The 19,196-nt window shown below is 39.8% G+C and overlaps 1 protein-coding gene across 4 annotated transcripts in view; it reads left to right on the forward strand.

Moving 5' to 3' along the window:
* Positions 1–19,196, forward strand: part of ap3b2 (adaptor related protein complex 3 subunit beta 2) — a 39,931-nt gene that overhangs the window by 9,341 nt on the left and 11,394 nt on the right. For 3 of the 4 annotated variants that reach the window (XM_030777522.1, XM_030777531.1, XM_030777538.1), the window contains exons 2-15: positions 6,955–7,030; positions 9,486–9,560; positions 9,854–9,949; positions 13,252–13,412; positions 13,679–13,745; positions 14,363–14,545; positions 14,765–14,941; positions 15,067–15,164; positions 15,506–15,560; positions 15,876–15,947; positions 16,172–16,234; positions 16,477–16,609; positions 16,934–17,043; positions 17,423–17,599. In XM_030777522.1, coding sequence (XP_030633382.1) covers positions 6,955–7,030; positions 9,486–9,560; positions 9,854–9,949; positions 13,252–13,412; positions 13,679–13,745; positions 14,363–14,545; positions 14,765–14,941; positions 15,067–15,164; positions 15,506–15,560; positions 15,876–15,947; positions 16,172–16,234; positions 16,477–16,609; positions 16,934–17,043; positions 17,423–17,599 — 1,543 coding nt within the window. The remainder of the gene's footprint in view (positions 1–6,954; positions 7,031–9,485; positions 9,561–9,853; positions 9,950–13,251; positions 13,413–13,678; positions 13,746–14,362; positions 14,546–14,764; positions 14,942–15,066; positions 15,165–15,505; positions 15,561–15,875; positions 15,948–16,171; positions 16,235–16,476; positions 16,610–16,933; positions 17,044–17,422; positions 17,600–19,196) is intronic. The other variant, XM_030777547.1, reaches the window with a different exon arrangement.

Consider the following 19,196-nt stretch of genomic DNA (forward strand, 5'->3'; position numbering starts at 1 on the left):
GAATGAAATTGGTGAAACATTGATCAAACCAGCTTCATCATTTGTTGAAGCTTGTCTTGGTTTGGAAAAGCACTGTAACACTGATGTGATAACTGTTTCTTTAGAAATCTTTACACAAATGCTTTGAAATTATACCATTTTAACACTGTAAAAACAAAATAATCATACGTTTCCAAAACATGCCAGAAATATCCTGCAGCAAAGCATTCAAAACAGTGTTATCCCCTCTCAAAATTTAGCAAGAAAATCATACAATCTAGCACATGAGTACAACTTATTTGTGTGATCGATGGTACTAAGACATTATGAAAAATCTAAAGGTGACTATGCTTTGCATTTTATTTTCAGTGCTGTAATATACAGCTGACAGAAGCATTGGATAGAATTACCATTCAAAGCACAGAAATGAAGTTCTAAACTGTAGTGCTTTATACTATTCATGATCTCTTGGTAGAGCTCTCCACATATATTAACTCTTCATTCAGTACTCAGTCTTTTCAGCTTCCACTCCACAGACATGTTACTGTAGCATTTTCAGTTAAAGTGTTTGTTTGTTTTTTTCTCAAGAGCACAACTGATTTCCTTTAAATAATGCTAACGGGAGAACTGTGTGAAGTGTTTTGGAAAGTGATTAAATGAGACTGATAATTGAGTTCAAGCAAAATCCCATCCTGGTTTCGATTATGAAAAAAAAAAAAAAAAAAAAAAAAGTCGAAAAACCGAACATGAAAAGTAGGAAGACACAGTATGGTTAGGGGGGTAAACACCAAATGTGCCCTGGCGTGCCACATTATCTGTTGGTTTTGTGGGGGCTGAGCAACTAGACTAGCATCTCTCCTCCGAGGTCCCCATCTTACAATATGTTCCTTAAGCCCAGTCAGCGCCTGTCTTTTCAGCTGTTCACTCACAGTCATCCTTGATCTCTGGTGACTCACAGCTCAGTTTCTCTCAGCCCCGTTGCTCAGTCTTCCTTTCACGATGTACAGTGCTAATTACTGTTAGAAACAGACCCCTGTCTCTTCCTGCCATTCACGCTGCTTTCCTGATCCCGCGAAGATGCTACGTACGTTAATGAATGGCACTTTTGTCGCTTAGGAGATATGACGTGTTTGAAGAAAACAACCCAACAAAAAAAAAACAAACAAGCAAGCAAGCAAATATACAAAGAAACAAAAAGTTGTTTAAAAAAAAAAGTTCCTCATAATGTAGGCACAGTTGAGGTGTGGATTAATTAATAAGCTTGTTGAAGTGCTACTGAGGTGTAGTTAGCAGAGAGACAACGTGGCATATTGATGTTATCATCTCCTATATAGACACAATTGAATTCATGTGAGAGCTTCATTCACTGGTGCAGATCATTTCAAATTTAAATAATCAACTAGTCACACTGAACTCATCCTCTGTGTGGAAACAAAGAAACTTTGAAAATCTACATTAGACACTGGATGAAGTCTTCCATCCACGTGTAGCTTTTCCCAGGGTGTTGTTCTTATGTACCTTACCTATTTTGGAATGGACTGTGGCCCTTTTTGAAATAATCTTCAAAAGAGAGTTAAACTAAACGTGTATTCATCCCAGTTCTTGTTCTGTGGCTATACCATACACATTGCAGTTTATGCTTTTTATTCAAAGTAAACTCATTATTTCATAAGAATTCATGGCTGATTTATGAATAACAAATATAACACACTCATTTAAAAAACAGCGCACTCATTACTAGCATTACTCTGTATCTTTTTTGTTCACCCTTATCAGATTGTACTGTAATTTCCTGGTGACTGTGTGTGGACATATCAAGTCATTTGCCCTTATAAAGTTCAGTAGGCTAAAATGTCGCCATGTAAACCTGATGTTTAGTTCAGGATTTAAAACCTACCTCTTGACAGAATGCCTATCCATGTAGTACTGTGAGTTGCTTTCTTTGATTGTTTTTTCTTTACTGTTTATTGACCAAGGTTACACTAGATTCTTCAGTAATTCTCAGATTAGATGTAAGATGTGTGTGTCTCACTGTTGTTGATGTAACTTGGGTTTGTGATTAAAGCACATTATTAGCCACGTGTGGTGTTGTGTTATCATGATCCTGTACAGTCTGTTTGATTTTTCACTTTCCTTATACTTGCACAGTAATGACAATAATTAGCTGTGCAGAGCAAGCAGCAGTGTAATGAAATACGCTGATTAAAATTCATAACCGAGAAACTGGGCCAACCTCCGTTGACATCACTGTCAGACAATGAAATACCATCCCTACATCTGTCCATTTGTTCTCTTTGTTATTTTTACCGTTGTTTATTGTGGTTTGACATGAACTGCTTGCCTTTGACATTTTATAGCTATTTTATAATGGACATGAGTGTATACAAGGTTATGTGTGTGTTTTTCAGTAAGTGAATACATTCATTTGAGTAGAAGAAAATACACTCCAAACAACTGCCTAGCTTTACAAAATTAGTTCTGTGTGTGTGTGTGTGGGGGGGGGGGGGGGGGGGCGGCTAGGTTCCAGCTCCTCTTCAGAAGAACATGGTAAGCCTAATGGGATCCAGACAAGTTTTGGGGCGTACTCAGCGTGAGATTAGTGAAGTTGGGAGAAGAAAATTTCATTTTAGGTCTCCTGTGTGTTGATTACCGAACACCTACAGTCATGCTATGCGGTTGGCCTTCATTCCCAGCTTGCAGCCCTACAAATCTTCTGTTCCTATGCTGCATAGACAGAGCCCTCTCCTTTTACAATTACAGGAGCTCTTAGCAAATGAGTCTGTTCCTGCCCAGACGTCTTGATTTGTTTACAAATCAAACAAAGCTGTCATTAAAGACGCAGAAGTGAACCACAGGATCCGAGAGATACCAGTAAATATCATTCTCATCCTGCTCACTCTCAGCCACTCTGTAGCAAAAGTTCTGTCTATAAATTCTATTAAGCAAAACAGAGTTGGATTTAAATAAATACATAAATTGCCAGAAATGTGGCCAGTAATGCACTGAAATGGGCATAAAGACCACCTGTCCCTTATTTTGCCTCATTTCTTACAACAGCTGATTAGTGTTGCTATGTGAGGTTTTATTATTATTTTTAAATTTATTTTTCTTTTTTTGCAGTACACTGATCTTCTGATATGTGATCTTTGAATGCATAGTTTAACTCCCATATGTGTGGGAATGCACATTGCAGCATTGTGGTTTCCACTTGTGTTTGGTCATCTGATAGAGCAGGCTTGGACCAAATCGCCGTTTGTCGAGCTCCTGTGTGCTTCTCCTGACAGGACATAGATTAGTCCTGACAGAACACAGAGGCACACCATGATTGTGGAGCAATTTATGCTGTTAGACATTCAGTTTCCTGACAAATTAAGATTCTGATTTGAATCAAAATCTTGTTTTCCTCTCACTAGCCTGTGTTAGAGCGTCACATGTACTACACTGCTCTGAAATGATCGTCTTTTCCAAGGCAACTCTATGTTGAGAAGTGAATTTTTCTTCATTGAGTCATTTCGATTTGGTTGGTTTGGAAAGATACTGTATTCCTGCACCATAATCTAAAGTGGAAATTATTTCAGTAGGCAGTGAAGGTAACTTTTCAGCAGTCTAGATGTCTCCTGCCTCTTGCTTCAGCATGTTTCTGACATCAAACAAACTAACAAGCACAAACTGATCAGGAGAGGTGTTGTTTGGATTCACAGGGGTCACAGACCGACATGGCAATTTGATTGTATATCTACAGGTAATAATAATGAATAATAAATCCTCAGTGAGAGTATGTCTAAACATATTATAACTAACCCTCTCACATTTCACTTTTATTCTAGAAGCGTTAGCTACGTACAGGAAGAACAAAGCCCATTGTTTTTCCTCTTCTTGTCAAAACAAATCCCCTAATTATTAGAACATACTACATTGAGAAATTAGAACAAGGTCTGGCTAGAGACCTTAAACATAACATTTCTTTATAAATAATCAACAGAGAAAATTGTGTACAGATCACCTACAGTTTATTAAAAACACACAGTTTCATTTGCAGAGATGACTCATCCCCATAAGCAAACAGTAAGCGACTGCAGAATGGCGGCTCACCGTAAATGCATGTTTAAGGTACTCATGCGTATAGGAAACTCGTGGAAAACGAGGGATATTTTTTTTTGTTCACTTACTGATCTACTCTCTACTGCTGCTTTGAATTTCAGAAACATCAAAGTGTGACAAACAGGATGCTGCTGGAGAAATCGGACTGTAGCTCACTAAATTTATCTGATTTTGTTGTGGAGGTCTATGGACCAAGTGCGTGTCTTGAGCCATTGTAGAAATCATTCACTGTTTTATGATTAGGTTTGTGGTATGGATTCCCAGTGGCAAAAACTGGCCCCCTGCTTGGAGGAGCTCAGGCTTTTGTCATTTCTGTCAAGGTCTGCCTTGAAAACAGGCAGGGGTAGATGATACCAACGAACGTGCTATTCCAGTGTCATAGCAACAACAGTCAGTTCAGCTCCCGTTCCATCCTCTGTTCTTCTGCACCATTAACTTATCATCTTACTGATTTACTGTTTTATTCCAACCTTTCCTTGATCCGCTCTACGAAGCAAACCCTTCCATTTAACATCTGTCGCCATGAAAGGAGAAGAAATTCTGTCATTAGTTTTAAAAGATGCAGGTGATCAGGCATCTGCGTGAAAAGTGACAAACCATGGTTATCCACCGATTTAAAAGTGAGGTTCCCTGAGAAGCCTCAGCTTATCTCGTACTGAAAGACAGTATTCGTTACAACAGAAAAGGATAAGCTGATGTATAACTGATATTCTGCTTACCTCACCGTCTTAAATCATCTTTTGCTTAGATAACAGTAGACTTTTGTTTTGGTTATGATGTTGAACTCCCAGAATGCATCTACTGCAATCTAATGTATGACACAGCAGCTTAAAGTTAGAATATCACTGTACATTCATATCTTTTCTACAATGTGCTTTAATGACTGCTAATGCAGCAACCGTCTTAGATGTTAGTTTGTCGGAAGGACACTGAGATTTCAGCCAAAAACACTTTAACCCCTTTTTTTGCAGAGAAACCTGCAGTCACAAGCCGCATATTCAGAATCGCCGTTTGCCGTCGCAGATGTTCCCTGTTACGCAGTGTATGGCAGTGGTTTTGTGCTACAAAGTGTGTGCCAGAGAGTACAGGAACATTCACCTTACATCTCATCAATCAAACTGTCAAACCAGCGTTGACTGCTGTCCTGTCTCCATTTCACTCCCTTTAGAAGCTATAGGCTTTATCCTTCAGACGGGAGACTGTCCACATTGCAGTCAGCCTGGAACCCCGAGGAGCTGCAGATGTAGTGCTGAGAAAGGTGCAGTGATCCTTTCACATAGATTTCAATACAGTATTGATCCAGCTATATGCCGTCAGTCCCCCCCCCCCCCCCCCTCCGTTGTAAGGGGGGTGTTTTTGAAGGATAGTAAATCAAAATAAAATATCGATGCAAATTTCAGACTAGGTGCCACGTTCCATTGTCCATGTTCCATCTCATGCTCACACAATATTTTACTTCAAAACACATTTCATCTAGGAGTTCAGCTTGTATTGTAAGAGGCAATTTAATGCTCAGTGACCACACCGCTCCCTGCGTGGCAATAAATAACTGTGACTCACAGAACCTTTCAGGCCTGTGGACGTTGTGTTTTATGTCATCTCGTCCACTCTGTGTATAAAAGACATAGGCACATTGGGTACACACAGGAGGTCATGCAGAGAGAGCCAGTCAGCCCTGTTTGTATGAAGCATTGTGAAGCTTAAAAAAAGAAACAATTTCATAAACCTTTCGTGTTCCAGCTGGATGCTGAATCAGATGATTATGAAATTTGAAATGGACAGTTGTGGAAATAGGCAGTTCTAGTTGTGGACTTGCACATCAATTATTTCTGGCTGCAAAACATTTTAAATTTACAGAATGATATTTTTGTCAGATAGATTAGTTCTGATACCTGTGAGCTGTTTAGTGCTTGTAAATACATAAATTAATAGTGATGTAACAGATCATCAAACAATCTGGCTTCTTTTATGCAGTCATCCCATCTTCTGTTCTGTTTTAACGACATTTTTCTATGACATATTCTCTGAGCATCTCAAACTGTTGTTTCCTGCATCATTCAAAGTAAACAATGAATCACAGATTTGAGTTTCAAGAACCTCTGTCTGTCAAATGGTGGCGTCATTGAGTAAGGAAGACACATTTCACATCTGCTGCATTCACGGGGCCAGACGGCCTACACTACGCCCGACTATTTCAGTACTGCCATACAATAATTTGACAAAAAAAGAAAACACTGTATCACGGTTGCTTCCTCCATTTTGGGGTTCTCAATGCAATAAACGATGCTTGCCATTAAGTATCAGACACGGTCGCACGGAGAAAGTGGATGATTACAGGGTAGATGATATTGTCTGAGTGTGAGACAGATATGCACACTTTGAAAAGTGCAGACCTCATACACTCAGCTCATGCATGGAAAATGGATTTGAAATCTATTCACTGTGACGTTTTTCATTCAGAGACACAGCAGCTCTCTCCTCCTGGTCTTGAATCACTTCCTTATTACGTACATTACAATACACGTGGTTACTTTTCTATTTTATTTATTCTTTCTTCCTGCTTTCTTGCTAATTTCCTCTTGATTTTGTTTCAATCCGACTAGAAACGGCTCAGAGATCACCTCAACCTGCAAAAACCATTAATAACTTCCTAATTAATGTACTGCGAACGCTGTTATTTTTTAGTCATAATTAGCTAAAAAGAAGTGCACACGTTCACGAAGGATGCGCAGAGAGATCAGTTCTGAAGGAACCGGTTTAAAAGCTCTGTGATCGGAGCGTCAGTGATACAAACCTGAGATTTGTGTAAGCAATGTGTGTGGAGGGGAAGACTGAGCACATCCAGATAAGTCCTATTCCTGTTTCTGTTTTCAGGCATGATGACTTGAAGGAGATGCTGGACAGTAACAAAGACTCCCTGAAGTTAGAGGCAATGAAGAGAATTGTAGCTGTGAGTATTGTCTGCCTATGCCTTTCTGCCATCCCTGCTTATCTGTTAGAACTTAAAACCACATGAAGCATCTCCACCACAAACTAATGTTCAGTAATCAGAACGAAGTGCTCTACAATTTAGACATTATAATTTAATCAAGAAAACTACAGTGTATGATAAGCATCTCAGTATCATGTTGTATCCCATTCCTCATTTTTTAGTAAGGATATGTCAACATGTCTTTCCTGAGTTACCTGTTTTTTTAATCTGGTCAGAGTAGACTTGCACAGGAGCAGACAACTGTCTGTGAGCCCACGGACACCCCATAAAATATTAACTAAATTTGAGCCTGTTCGTAAAGCCATGAAAAGGTTGGCTGCCCAAAGTAGTGTTTCATAACTGCATCATACTAGGGACTGTTTATTCTCTTTGCAGCATGTATGAAGAGTCTAAAAAAACAGACACACAAGCACATAGTTGGCCATTGCCAGACATTTGCATTGACTAATACGTAGGTCAATGTGTCCAACCACTTAAAAATGCCTCAGAGGACAATGTTAGCCACTCTCATGTAGTCTTTCCAACAGATTAGTGAGTTGCTTACTTTTAAGTATACGTTGTATATTTTATCATGGATGTCAATAAAAATCCAGTATCTCAGTGCAACTGGGAAACCCAAAAGACTGGAAACCCTGGCTTGCAGTGATGTAGAAAAAAAAAAAAAGACAGTTGGCCAATGTGCCACAGCTGGGGTTTGAGCTATTAATCTCAGATATAGGATGCATCTCTGCTCTGTGAGACAGTGCCTTTAATTGGGTGTGCAGTCTGGTTTTTAAGGGTCTTTTAGTAGAAAGGTTGCAGTCAGAGAAACAGATTATACACACAGACCTGTCCTGTCTTCCTGTATACAGCACCAGGCCTCTGTCTCACTTGTGCCTATGTTACGTGATTCGTTTCTATTTTTTCTCTTATTTGGTCCATAGGGGCCTATTGTATGTGTTAGTTTTATCATTTTTTCTTTCATCTTTTGTTTGTTTCTATTTTTCAGGTCAATGTCATAAAATCCTCTAAAGGATTACGGACAAAATGTTTTGTACACATTTATAACAACAGCACAAAATTGTTCTTCAAAGAAAAATAAACAAACTAAACAAAACCCTTCAGCGTCCATCACAGCTGCCCTTGCAGACGTCCTCAGTCAGCTGAGTTGATATGTGCAGTGACAGCTCAGATGTAATCAGTTTTTGCATTTTCTCAGTGTAACAATATCCTTTTAGCACCATTGTAGCTGCTCACAGAAATATATTGTTCATTAAATCCCCAGGGAAAACAGACATATCCGTGTTTCTTTAAGGTAGGGCAGCCCTGGCCTCGGTCAGTTTATAGTGACTGGAACTCTCCGAGATCAGGTGCAGAATCCCAAAACCAAATAGGTAATTGCTGTTATACAGCTACATAACATACGTGTATGCAATATACAAAGATTGTCACATGCTTAGGGGGAGATCATTTACATTTTATACAGTGACATTAAAACATTAGCCTTGTGTTCAGAGACCTAACGTTATCTAGTTTCCATTCAGTTTCCACTATCCGGTTTCAGTCCCGCCTTAATCACGCTGTGGGTTCGCTTGAATTCAGAATGTGGTTCATAGCCTACTCTTATGAGACAAAAACATATGGGCTGGAATATATACCTCACTACAGATGCTTTGTTTTGCAAAGTTGAATAGTTATGCTGCTAAGCAGCCCCCTATCACCATGACAAGGAGCCTTCTGTTGGGCTGCAGGAGAGGGCGAGAATACACAGACAGGTGTTAAATATTCATTATCAGTGTCAGTTTCCGAGCACCGTAGAAGAGCGCTAGCGTCTGAAATATTTAGCAAAGAGAAGGTTCTACAAGTTTGATTCTGATTTCAATTTTAGACTAGGAGGATGAAGGAGGAGAAATAAAGAGCTTGAGTTGGCCTTCGTGAGCTGCCTCAGGATCAGCCTTCCATTCACCATCCATCAGCCTGGTAGCTGGAGAGGGGCTAGCAGACTCATTAACCAAGGGGCCCATTTTCTGTCATAGCTAGCTTTATTTCAGTTGCTGACAGCCACCTTAAACTCCATTCTCAGTTCATACCAAACAGAACACAGTGTTTTTGTGGTGCATTGTTCTGTGTGCTGTAAGAAACATTCAGCAGTCTTCTTGATTCAGTTTCAGCTGATAATCAGGACCCTGATTAGATGAAGCAGGTGAGTTAGAACAAGGCCTCCAGGGACAGGATGAGGAAATACTCATGTACTGTATTGTACAGTTAGTGTCTGTTCTGGTCAATTCAGGGCCTTTGCCTTCTGCATTATTCTAGTTCATTTCCATGTAAGTGGGTTCACCTATTTAAATGACATGTTTAAAATATAATTGATCGTGCTCCCTCTCTCTCTCTTTCTCTCTTTGTGTGTGTGTGTGTGTGTGTTCCAATACAGATGATTGCCAGAGGTAAAAACGCATCAGACCTTTTCCCTGCAGTAGTAAAGAATGTGGCATGTAAGAATATTGAGGTGAGTTCTTTAGCACAAGTAAAAGCGTATTAAAACAATCTGATTCATTCGAAAGCTACAACAAAATCTGCCTAACATTGTAAAATAGTTCAAAGTACAAACTATACTAAGAATGTGACTACATCTTCAGTCATGCTCAAAATGATATTGAAGAAAATGTGTTTATATTAGATTGTTGAGTCATCAAAGTCCTATACAGAGGATCAGAAGGTCCCTTAGGCCAGTCTTCATTAGAGAGTCCAGTACTTAACCCTGTGGTGTCACTCACAGCCCTGTGTTGTGTGCTCTGTCAGGTAAAGAAGCTGGTGTATGTGTACCTGGTACGCTATGCTGAAGAGCAGCAGGACCTGGCACTGCTCTCCATATCCACTTTCCAACGTGGACTGAAGGTCAGTTGTCAGGAGGTTTCCCAAGCAATTACTGTAGCTCATTTTATTTACTGATTATGGAATATTTATGTGAACAAATAACCATAACTCTTGTTAACCTAGCGTAAAATTCAAAGTTTCCACGGTTGTTTTCATTTTTATGTAAAGTTATCATACGGCTCTTGCTGACTGACAGTTCTGTACTGATTCATATCTGTGAGACTGAATGCGGAGAGATGGTTCTACACTTCCCTCAGTCTTATCTCTGAACCACAGCCTGTGCCATCCAGGCTTACAATTGGTCTTGACCGGAATGAAAGATTGAAGTCTCTCCTCCTATACAGACTTGTGAAAAACAGCATCACACATTTTTGTTTGGTGTGATTGCATCAACACTTGCACAGTGAGATTAGTGACATCATTACGTATGGACATGCAGTCAGGTTTAAGTAAACAGAGCTGATATCACAATGTCTTTCCCCAGCACCCACATTTGGGAGCCAGTGGTAATTTCCCTTGTATGGTGTAGAATCACCGAGGTATCACTAGTGTTGATAACAAATGTATATCAACAAATACACCTGGGTGGTGGGAGGTTTTTTGAGTCATTTTAGACCCTGTCCATGCTCGACCATCTGCTGTATGCTGCTTCTGCCAATTCTCTTTGGCTAATGGTCATGGGTCGCTTTCTACTGCCACTGCCTCTTTCTCTCTCTCTCTCTCTGTCTGTCTCTCTCTCTCTTTTTCTTTATCATGCTGTCCCTCTATGTCTCTCTCTTTCTCCTTCTCTCCCCCTCACTTTTTCTCCATCCCTCTATCCCTCTATCCCTCTCTCACAATCAGTCTATCAGCTGGTCAATGCTCAGTGAGACAGAGAGCAGGGTTTTGATGGCAACACTAAATCATTCAGGTGACTTGCAGCGCAGTAAGTCATCTATTAGTGATGTCTCTTTTGTGGCACATTGGATCTCTTCAAGTGTATGACTCAATGGGAATGTATCTCCAAGCACAGTCAAGTGCATGTACATATTCACTGGCACACCTGGAACCACTGTGTTTAAGGTTTCTCTCCCTTAACACACATACTGGATCATTATTCCCCAGTCTCCCTCTTTAACTGGAGGCTTTAAGAACAGATTATCAGAATAGCTCCAGAATGCTGATTGGTTTTGTTTGTTTTCTGAGGCTAGAGTCTGTTGTTCTGGGTACTGTATGTCACACCTCAGGTGATATGTCACCGACTTTGTCAACAAAGGTTTTTGACAAGCAGCTCCAAAGACTGTACCTGGTCTCTTCTCTGGTCAGACAAACGCAATTGCAGATCTTACCCTAGATTATAGTGTCATCTGGTACACTTAAAAATAAAATGCACAGTCATTGGACCCCCGGCTCTGAATGCTGATGAAACATGGGAAAGAATCTCCCTCTAGAGGCAGTATGGGTGAAAAATCCATGCTCTTATCTTTCAGTATATGTCTATGGGAGCCTAACTGCACAGTGTTTGTTCTTTAGTTAGGGTTTTTCTGTAAGAATTCAGACAAGATGTCCAGTCATGTTCCTCGTTAGAATGAGAGGCTATTCACTATTTTAAAAGAACTATTTCCAAGCATGAAATGATTCATCATGACGGAAGATTCATCCTGTTTAATTTACCATAAAGAAACCAACAGTGCCAGGTTAAAATGTCAAAAAATAGTAGCACATTAACAACAAAATGTGTTTATATTAAGAAAAAAACCCACATGCTTTCTGTTCATGATAGCACAACGTTTGCTGCAGTAAAAAAAAATGAAAAGAAAAAAGAATTGAATGGAAATTGTGGCTGAGTTGGTGCCAGGGTTGAAAGAGAGTCAGAGATGTCTGAAGAATGGCAGCTCATAGCTCATTATTAAAGACTATAAGTTGAAGGTCCTCTGTACCAGAACCCAGCGAGGATGCTGGGAATTGATCCACTGTGTCATTCGCTGTCTGTGTCATTATTAGATTACAATGACTCAGTATCCGGCTGTTTGTTAGCTGTGTGGCAGAAGACTAGCCACCACTTCTCAGCTTCCTACAGACACGGCAAAGCACTGAGTGAGCAAGTACGCCTTCATTTTGTCTCTGATCCAAAAATACGAACCAGGGAAGTCCAAATTAGCTGAACTAATTTGCATCCAGAGATTTATAAGCATATGTGATACTTTTTTGAAGCCAGTCACTCATTTTTCTACACTGCGAGTTGTGTGATATCATTAAGTGGCATAACATGCTTGGAGGAAGAGATGTTTCAGTTAACCCTGTCACGCATAGTGGCCTGACTATCAGTCACCACAGCTGAATGATAGAGGGAGAGGGGACATGGAGTGAGAGAGGGAGAGGGGACATGGAGTGAGAGAGGGTGAGTGGGCTGTTTTTGACTCATTTACCAAAGGGAGCATTGTCTGTTGTTTTCCTGTGGACTTTGTGGTACAGCTAAGGATAAAAACTCTAAACCCAAAATGACGCGCACAGGTCTGCAGTGTTTGACAGTAATATAACAAGGAACACTTTAAACCTACAAGGAACACCTCTTACAATAATTAATATAAAGATAAAAGGTCAATACAATACACATCACAGCTTTTGAGGCTTAAAAAGGCCTTAGTGCAAAAGCATGAATGTATTAGAAAGATCTAAAGGTGCATAGCAACAGATTAACTATATCTTTTTTCTTATTTGGTTGTTGAAAGTGGTTCGCAGTGGGTCTCTGTGTGTGCTTCTCTTTATTCTCCTCTCATTCACAGTGGTGGTTTACATGTATTGATGAATAATGTTTATTTGTATGTGAAGGATTCTGCTTTTGTGTTGAATGAGTTATTTCTGAGACATTTCTGTATGTTTCAAACAATCGATTTGGTATGTGGATCCTGGGGGAAAATCCATCTTCTTCAAATCAACATTTTATTAAGGGCCAAAAATACAACATACTGGGCATGAAACTGGTGTTTCTGTCTGCTTAACAGGCATCAGATGTCTTCAACATATTTTTTTTTTTAGAATCAGCACATTCCCTAGGGCATTTTGCTCTGTTAATGTTTACATTTGGAGTGCGTTGCAACCTATATTTGAATGCAGAAGATAAAGGGGGAGGAACAACTGTTTATTCCAGAGTCTTTTTATCTCTTCCTGATGCACAGCTGCTGCCTCGTAGATTATAAAAGACAGAAACATTTACTGATAATGCTAGCATTTTTTTTTTTTTTAGAGAAAATGATTGTGCAGGTATGAAAGAGTTCTGATATTCATCCATCAGCACTCTCTCTCTCTCTCTCTCACTCTCTCTCTCTCTCTCTCTCTCTCAGGACCCAAACCAGTTGATAAGAGCCAGTGCCCTTCGTGTGCTCTCCAGTATAAGGGTGACCATCATCGTGCCCATTATGATGCTGGCCATCAAAGAGGCCGCATCTGACATGTCCCCCTATGTCCGCAAGACAGCAGCACATGCCATCCCTAAACTCTACAGGTACACCCTCTGCCCCCTTTACTTTATTTAGGACTGATAACAAACATTATTATAAAACAACTCATCGGACCCTGGTTAAGACAATCCATGTCTTAGCACCCCCAAAATGTTCCTTTGGCTATCCTGTTTGGTTTTGTGTCAGCTAAAGGTAAATTATTCAAATACCTAAATATGTATGTGTGAAGTACTGTGGTGTGAAGTGTCTCCTGTTTTCCTGTAACCTGTTTAAGCTCACAGTAGATCTGGTCCAATCGTTTCTTTTGCAGTCTGGACCCTGAGCAGAAGGATCAGCTGATTGAGGTTATTGAGAAGTTGCTTGCTGACAAAACCACAGTAAGTGGGTCTATGACAAATCACTAAAACATTGTGCTAGTTGTTAACACGGTGTACTCTAAAAATGCTTTTCACTGAATATTGTATTTATTTAAGAGGATCATTGTAATGCCCTTAGATACAAGCAGTATGTAGGTCAAAACACCAAGACCTCTCACTTTGAAAAGAAAATATTGAAAATTATATAATTTATCAGTTAGCAGATCACTATTCAGTTAATCATAAATATGATTCTTGAGAGTACAGTCTTTCTTCAGAGGTGTCCACACAAACAAGGCGGCTACAAAGACATGCACACATTTACACACACACTCACACACACACATATATGTATACTGGGGGGGGGGCACATAAGAACACCCTATGTTATGTGTGCTTGATTTAGCTTACACTATGTGCAAATATGGATAATATTTTTTTAGCTCACTTTATGAAATATCACTCAGTTTGTCAAGCAATCATATGTCTCAGTTAGATATGGGAAACATGCCATGGAGTGGTTTAGTCCTCAGCCACTCAAATAAATTAATTGTGTCTCTGTGCATTAGCTTTAACTTAGCTTTACAAAAGCTTGATTGTGTTATCTTCACTGTAAATCACGGCTCTGTTCTCTTTAGTTGGTCGCTGGCAGTGTTGTCATGGCCTTTGAGGAGGTGTGTCCAGAACGTATTGACCTGATCCATAAGAACTACCGTAAGCTGTGTAACCTGTTGATTGATGTGGAGGAGTGGGGCCAGGTGGTTATCATTAACATGCTCACACGCTACGCCAGGACCCAGTTCCTCAACCCTAATATCAACGTGAGTCTAACCCATATGCCAGCATGTCAGTTTTAGTACTGTGTGTGTGTGTGTGTTCCATGAACTTGTACATTTGAAACTGAATTGACATCAACCCCGTTGTGTGTGTGTATATGTGTGTGTGTGTGTTGATGTGTTTACATGTTTGTTGTAGCGTGTGAATGCATGTCTTTTTCTTCATCTCCTCTAAACTCCCTGTCCCGTGTTTCGGCAATGCAGGAATCTCTTTTGGAGGAGAGTGGAGAGAAAGCCTTTTATGGCTCCGATGATGAGGAGGGGAAAGAAGAGAAAGCCGATGCAGCTGCGCTGGCAAAGAGGAAGCCTTATGTCATGGACCCTGACCACCGGCTACTGTTGAGAAATACCAAACCACTACTCCAGAGCCGCAATGCAGCAGTGAGTCCATCACCAACTCTCTATCTCTCTCTCCCTCTGTCTCTTTCCACCTCTTTCACTCTCTTTTCTGCTTCTGTTCTTTTTTGTCTCTCTTCTCAGTTTCTATGTGTCTTCCCTACACGTAGGTGGTGATGGCTGTGGCTCAACTGTACTTCCATTTGGCGCCTAAGGCAGAGGTGGGCGTCATTGCTAAGGCTCTAGTCCGGCTGATGAGGAGTCACAGGTCAGTGATCTCAAAGGGAACAGACAATTCTTTATGCAAGAGCCTCTTTGGGGGTATTACTTAATTGTACATGGAACTGTGATGACACACATACTAGAAGGTGGTATGGTATTCCTGGTTCATATGACAGTGCTTTTTGCTGACCTGAAGATCCTTAATGACTGGTGAACAAAGCTAACCATGAGGTCTCAGGTCCAAATCATTGTAGCTGTAGTTATTGAAGTCTAGTAATTTCTATGAATTTCCATGTGGCATTTTTATGCAATGATCTGTTTTTACCTTTAGCTCTTGGACTTTGTCACTGAATATATGTCACTGAATATTAATACTCTTTTCCATAGTGAAGTCCAATATGTTGTCCTACAGAATGTTGCAACCATGACCATCAAGAGAAGGGTGAGTTATCAGATCTACAATTACAATACGTTCCAATACTTCCTGTATTTGCATCATTAAATTGCATTTCAAGTTCAAAATCCTTAATATGCTGTATGTGGAGAGCCTAAAATATTTGATGTCATTTGTAGCAGCGGACTTCAGAGACAAGCATGTTTGTAGCAGCAGACTTCAGAGACAAGCATGTTTGAAACTGCAGTATTTTACAATTGGTTTAAAGATATAATTTGGTGCATTTTGCCAACCTTGACAAGTCATTTTTTGTGAAAGTGCAATGATTTTTTTTTATTGTATTTGGTTTCATTGTGTATTCAGGGTATGTTTGAGCCTTATCTGAAGAGTTTCTACATCCGCTCTACAGATCCAACCCAGATCAAAGTCCTTAAGGTGATCACATATGACTCTAAACTAGTTGTAATAAATGCTTCACTTTGTTTGAAGCTACCAAATCTATGCTTCAACATGTTATGCTTGTAGTAGCATCTATCGACCACAGTCATTTCCATCATTAGCAGCTGTTGTCGTAGTTGATTGTCAGCAATTATATTTACATTATGTTTGACATTTTGAAAAAGTGTTTTGCAGCACGATTTGTTTCTCTCATTTTACAGCTTGAGGTTTTGACAAACCTGGCAAATGAGACAAACATATCTACTATACTGCGGGAGTTTCAGGCAAGTCGCTCTTGAAGTGCAAGACCAAAACTGTTTGCATATTTAGAGCATACTCCATGACTTATGAGTGCTGTTAATGGTATAGAACGAGTTGCAAGGTTTGGAGGTGATGAAAGCCTCAAAGAAATCAAGCTTAATTGCTATGCAACAGTAATGTTATTGACTATGTGGTTACGGTGAAATTGTTATCCCTCAGAGAAGCATTTTGAAGCTTAAAGTATATCTTCTTTTCTGTCGTGTAGACTTATATTAAAAGTATGGACAAGGACTTTGTGGCTGCCACCATCCAGGCCATTGGTCGTTGTGCCACCAACATTGGCGAAGTGAGGGATACCTGCCTTAATGGCCTGGTTCAGCTACTCTCCAACCGCGATGGTCAGTTCCTTGTGGTCCTTGTTTCCAAAAAAACTTGGTGTCCCTTCTCCCCAAGAGTACTGCTCTACATTGACTGAATGACACCAAATTGTAGCACTGCTAACAAAAGTGCAGATATTTATTTGGCTCTCATAAAGGTAAGTGTAAGTCATGGAAAAGAAAGAGAAAACAGTGGGTGATGTAAGACAGTGGTATATATCTAAAACATATACAGAGCTGTCAGGTTTGATAGCAGGTCACAGAAGAATGTGGTCCGTTCTCGATTAGACACTGAGGTTTGTGGTAATATAAAACTCTTGAATCATGAATAATCTGTGTTTGCAGAGTTGGTGGTAGCAGAGTCGGTAGTGGTGATCAAGAAGCTTCTTCAGATGCAGCCTGAACAGCACAGTGACATCATCAAGCACATGGCCAAGCTCACTGACAACATCCAGGTCGGAATCTTCTTCTACAGCCCACGATCGGGAACTCATTTACAGAGAGCAAAATAATTATGCTGGATAAAGGACATCAAATTTGAAATTGCATTTGAAGCTCAGTACACCACAGATTTGGACGTAATGTTGTTCTCCTGTTTGGCCTTAGTGAAGTATTGGTTTGACACATTCGGTTGCTCTGCCCTGCCTACGTTACAATTTTTTCCCAAACTGTATTTCATTTCAGTCCAAAAATAGTTTCACTCATGCCACTCAAGGTTCTTTGAAGTCTGGATGACTCAGAACAATACCTTGGAAACTTGTTTTGAATATTGCAATATCCATTCCAATACCCTCCACATAAATGCATGACTTTGACATTTTTCTCCTAACCAAGGTCCCCATGGCGCGAGCCAGCATCCTGTGGCTGATAGGAGAGTACTGTGAGCATGTGCCCAAGATTGCCCCAGATGTTCTTAGGAAGATGGCAAAGACCTTCACCAATGAGGAGGACATTGTCAAACTGCAGATCATTAACCTGGCGGCCAAGCTCTATCTAACCAATTCCAAACAAGTATGTTTTAATCATTAAACACTTAATAGTAGGAAATACAGCAGTAATATTACCAAATATGGTTAATATTGAACAGACCATGATCAGCAGATCTATATTCAAACAGACAAGTATGTGCAGAGATGCATGCATCCTTCCTCAGATTCATGTTAATGTTTGAGTTCAGGGCTTAAAGCAGAAATAAACAATCCTTTTCATCAGGAGATACAGCTGTTACAAACGCTCCTGACAAAGATAATTTAAGATGCTGAGGAACACCCAAATACCACACTGAGGTGTGTCAGATTAGGGCTGGAAGAGAGCAGAGTGTAGGAGAAGTATGGTCTATCCTGAGATGGTCCATTCTTAATGAATACTTGACATATAATGAAATATTGTCTTAAGACTCCCTCGGGTCCTAAATGTATGGTTTAATTCCGTAGCCTGTATGACAGATGTTTATGAAATTGCTAGTTTGGTCTCATTTGCAGGCAGAAAATAATGATACAGCTTGGGCTGCTTGCTCGCTCTTTGTTTACAAACAACCTGATAATGGCAAGATAAAACTTTGAAGTGGGTGACTCATGAAAATGTCATTGTTGGTGTGCTGGCTCGGAGGTAAAAATAGTATGCTTCCACGCACCTCCCAGCATATAGATGTTTTTGGAAAATAGCGCTATTTAGATTACAGTAATGCATATTGGCTAGTTTTAAGAGGGTAAATGGGTCCAATACCCACATTTATTATGTAAAATGAAGAACCAGTCACTATTTCATATGTAAATTTATAATTGCTCTGGACACCTCTGTTTGTTTTTCATTGTTGGGAATGAAAATAAATATCGGATTACAGTCAAACATTGCCAGTAAGTTAATAATGAATGTTTATTCAGTATTATTAAAATAAAACATGCTTTTGTGGTCTGTTGTTTGTCTCTGCACGAAAGTCATGGTCTGAAAGTGGTGTGGAAATTCAGGCCCCTAAATCCTTCCACAGTCTTTGGAGAGAGCTCACATATTAAAATGTTTAGATTAGTAAGTTCACAGACTCACTACACCTGTCCCTCATTAAGCTTACCTCAAACAGTTCACTCAACAGTGTCACACCCAATGTATTTTTTGCCACAAAATTACACCAGCATATGAATGTCAACATGTAAATGAGACATCTCAGGAGGTCCCTAAGTTTCAAATTAGCCATCCTTTACTGTGCCTGAGTGGATTTGCTGTCAAGAATGGAGAACTTACCGCAGCTGGTCATAGTCATTCTGCCTTTTCACGCGAGTTGATGATAAAAAATTAGTAATTGGCATTGTTCCTTAAGTCTCCCAAAAACTGAGGAATTTTTAGTGATTTCCACCATTTTTGAACATACATTATTGTCAGAATTTTGTATTTTACTTTAGAAAGTGGCAAATATCTTTTAGTCTTTAAGATGAATTGAACATAATACCTGACAACAGAATATTGAATATTTAACCTTTATATAAAGCTGGGAAGTCCTGTTCCTTTGTGTGGGCATTTATGCTGGGACAAGGTTTCCCTGTACCTGCTAATTCGACAAGACAAAAACATGATCTGTAAACTCACATTAGTCACATGGTCGGATATGAAGACC

The sequence above is a fragment of the Chanos chanos genome, chromosome 1, assembly GCF_902362185.1.
Source record: "Chanos chanos chromosome 1, fChaCha1.1, whole genome shotgun sequence".
Lineage (NCBI taxonomy): Eukaryota > Metazoa > Chordata > Actinopteri > Gonorynchiformes > Chanidae > Chanos > Chanos chanos.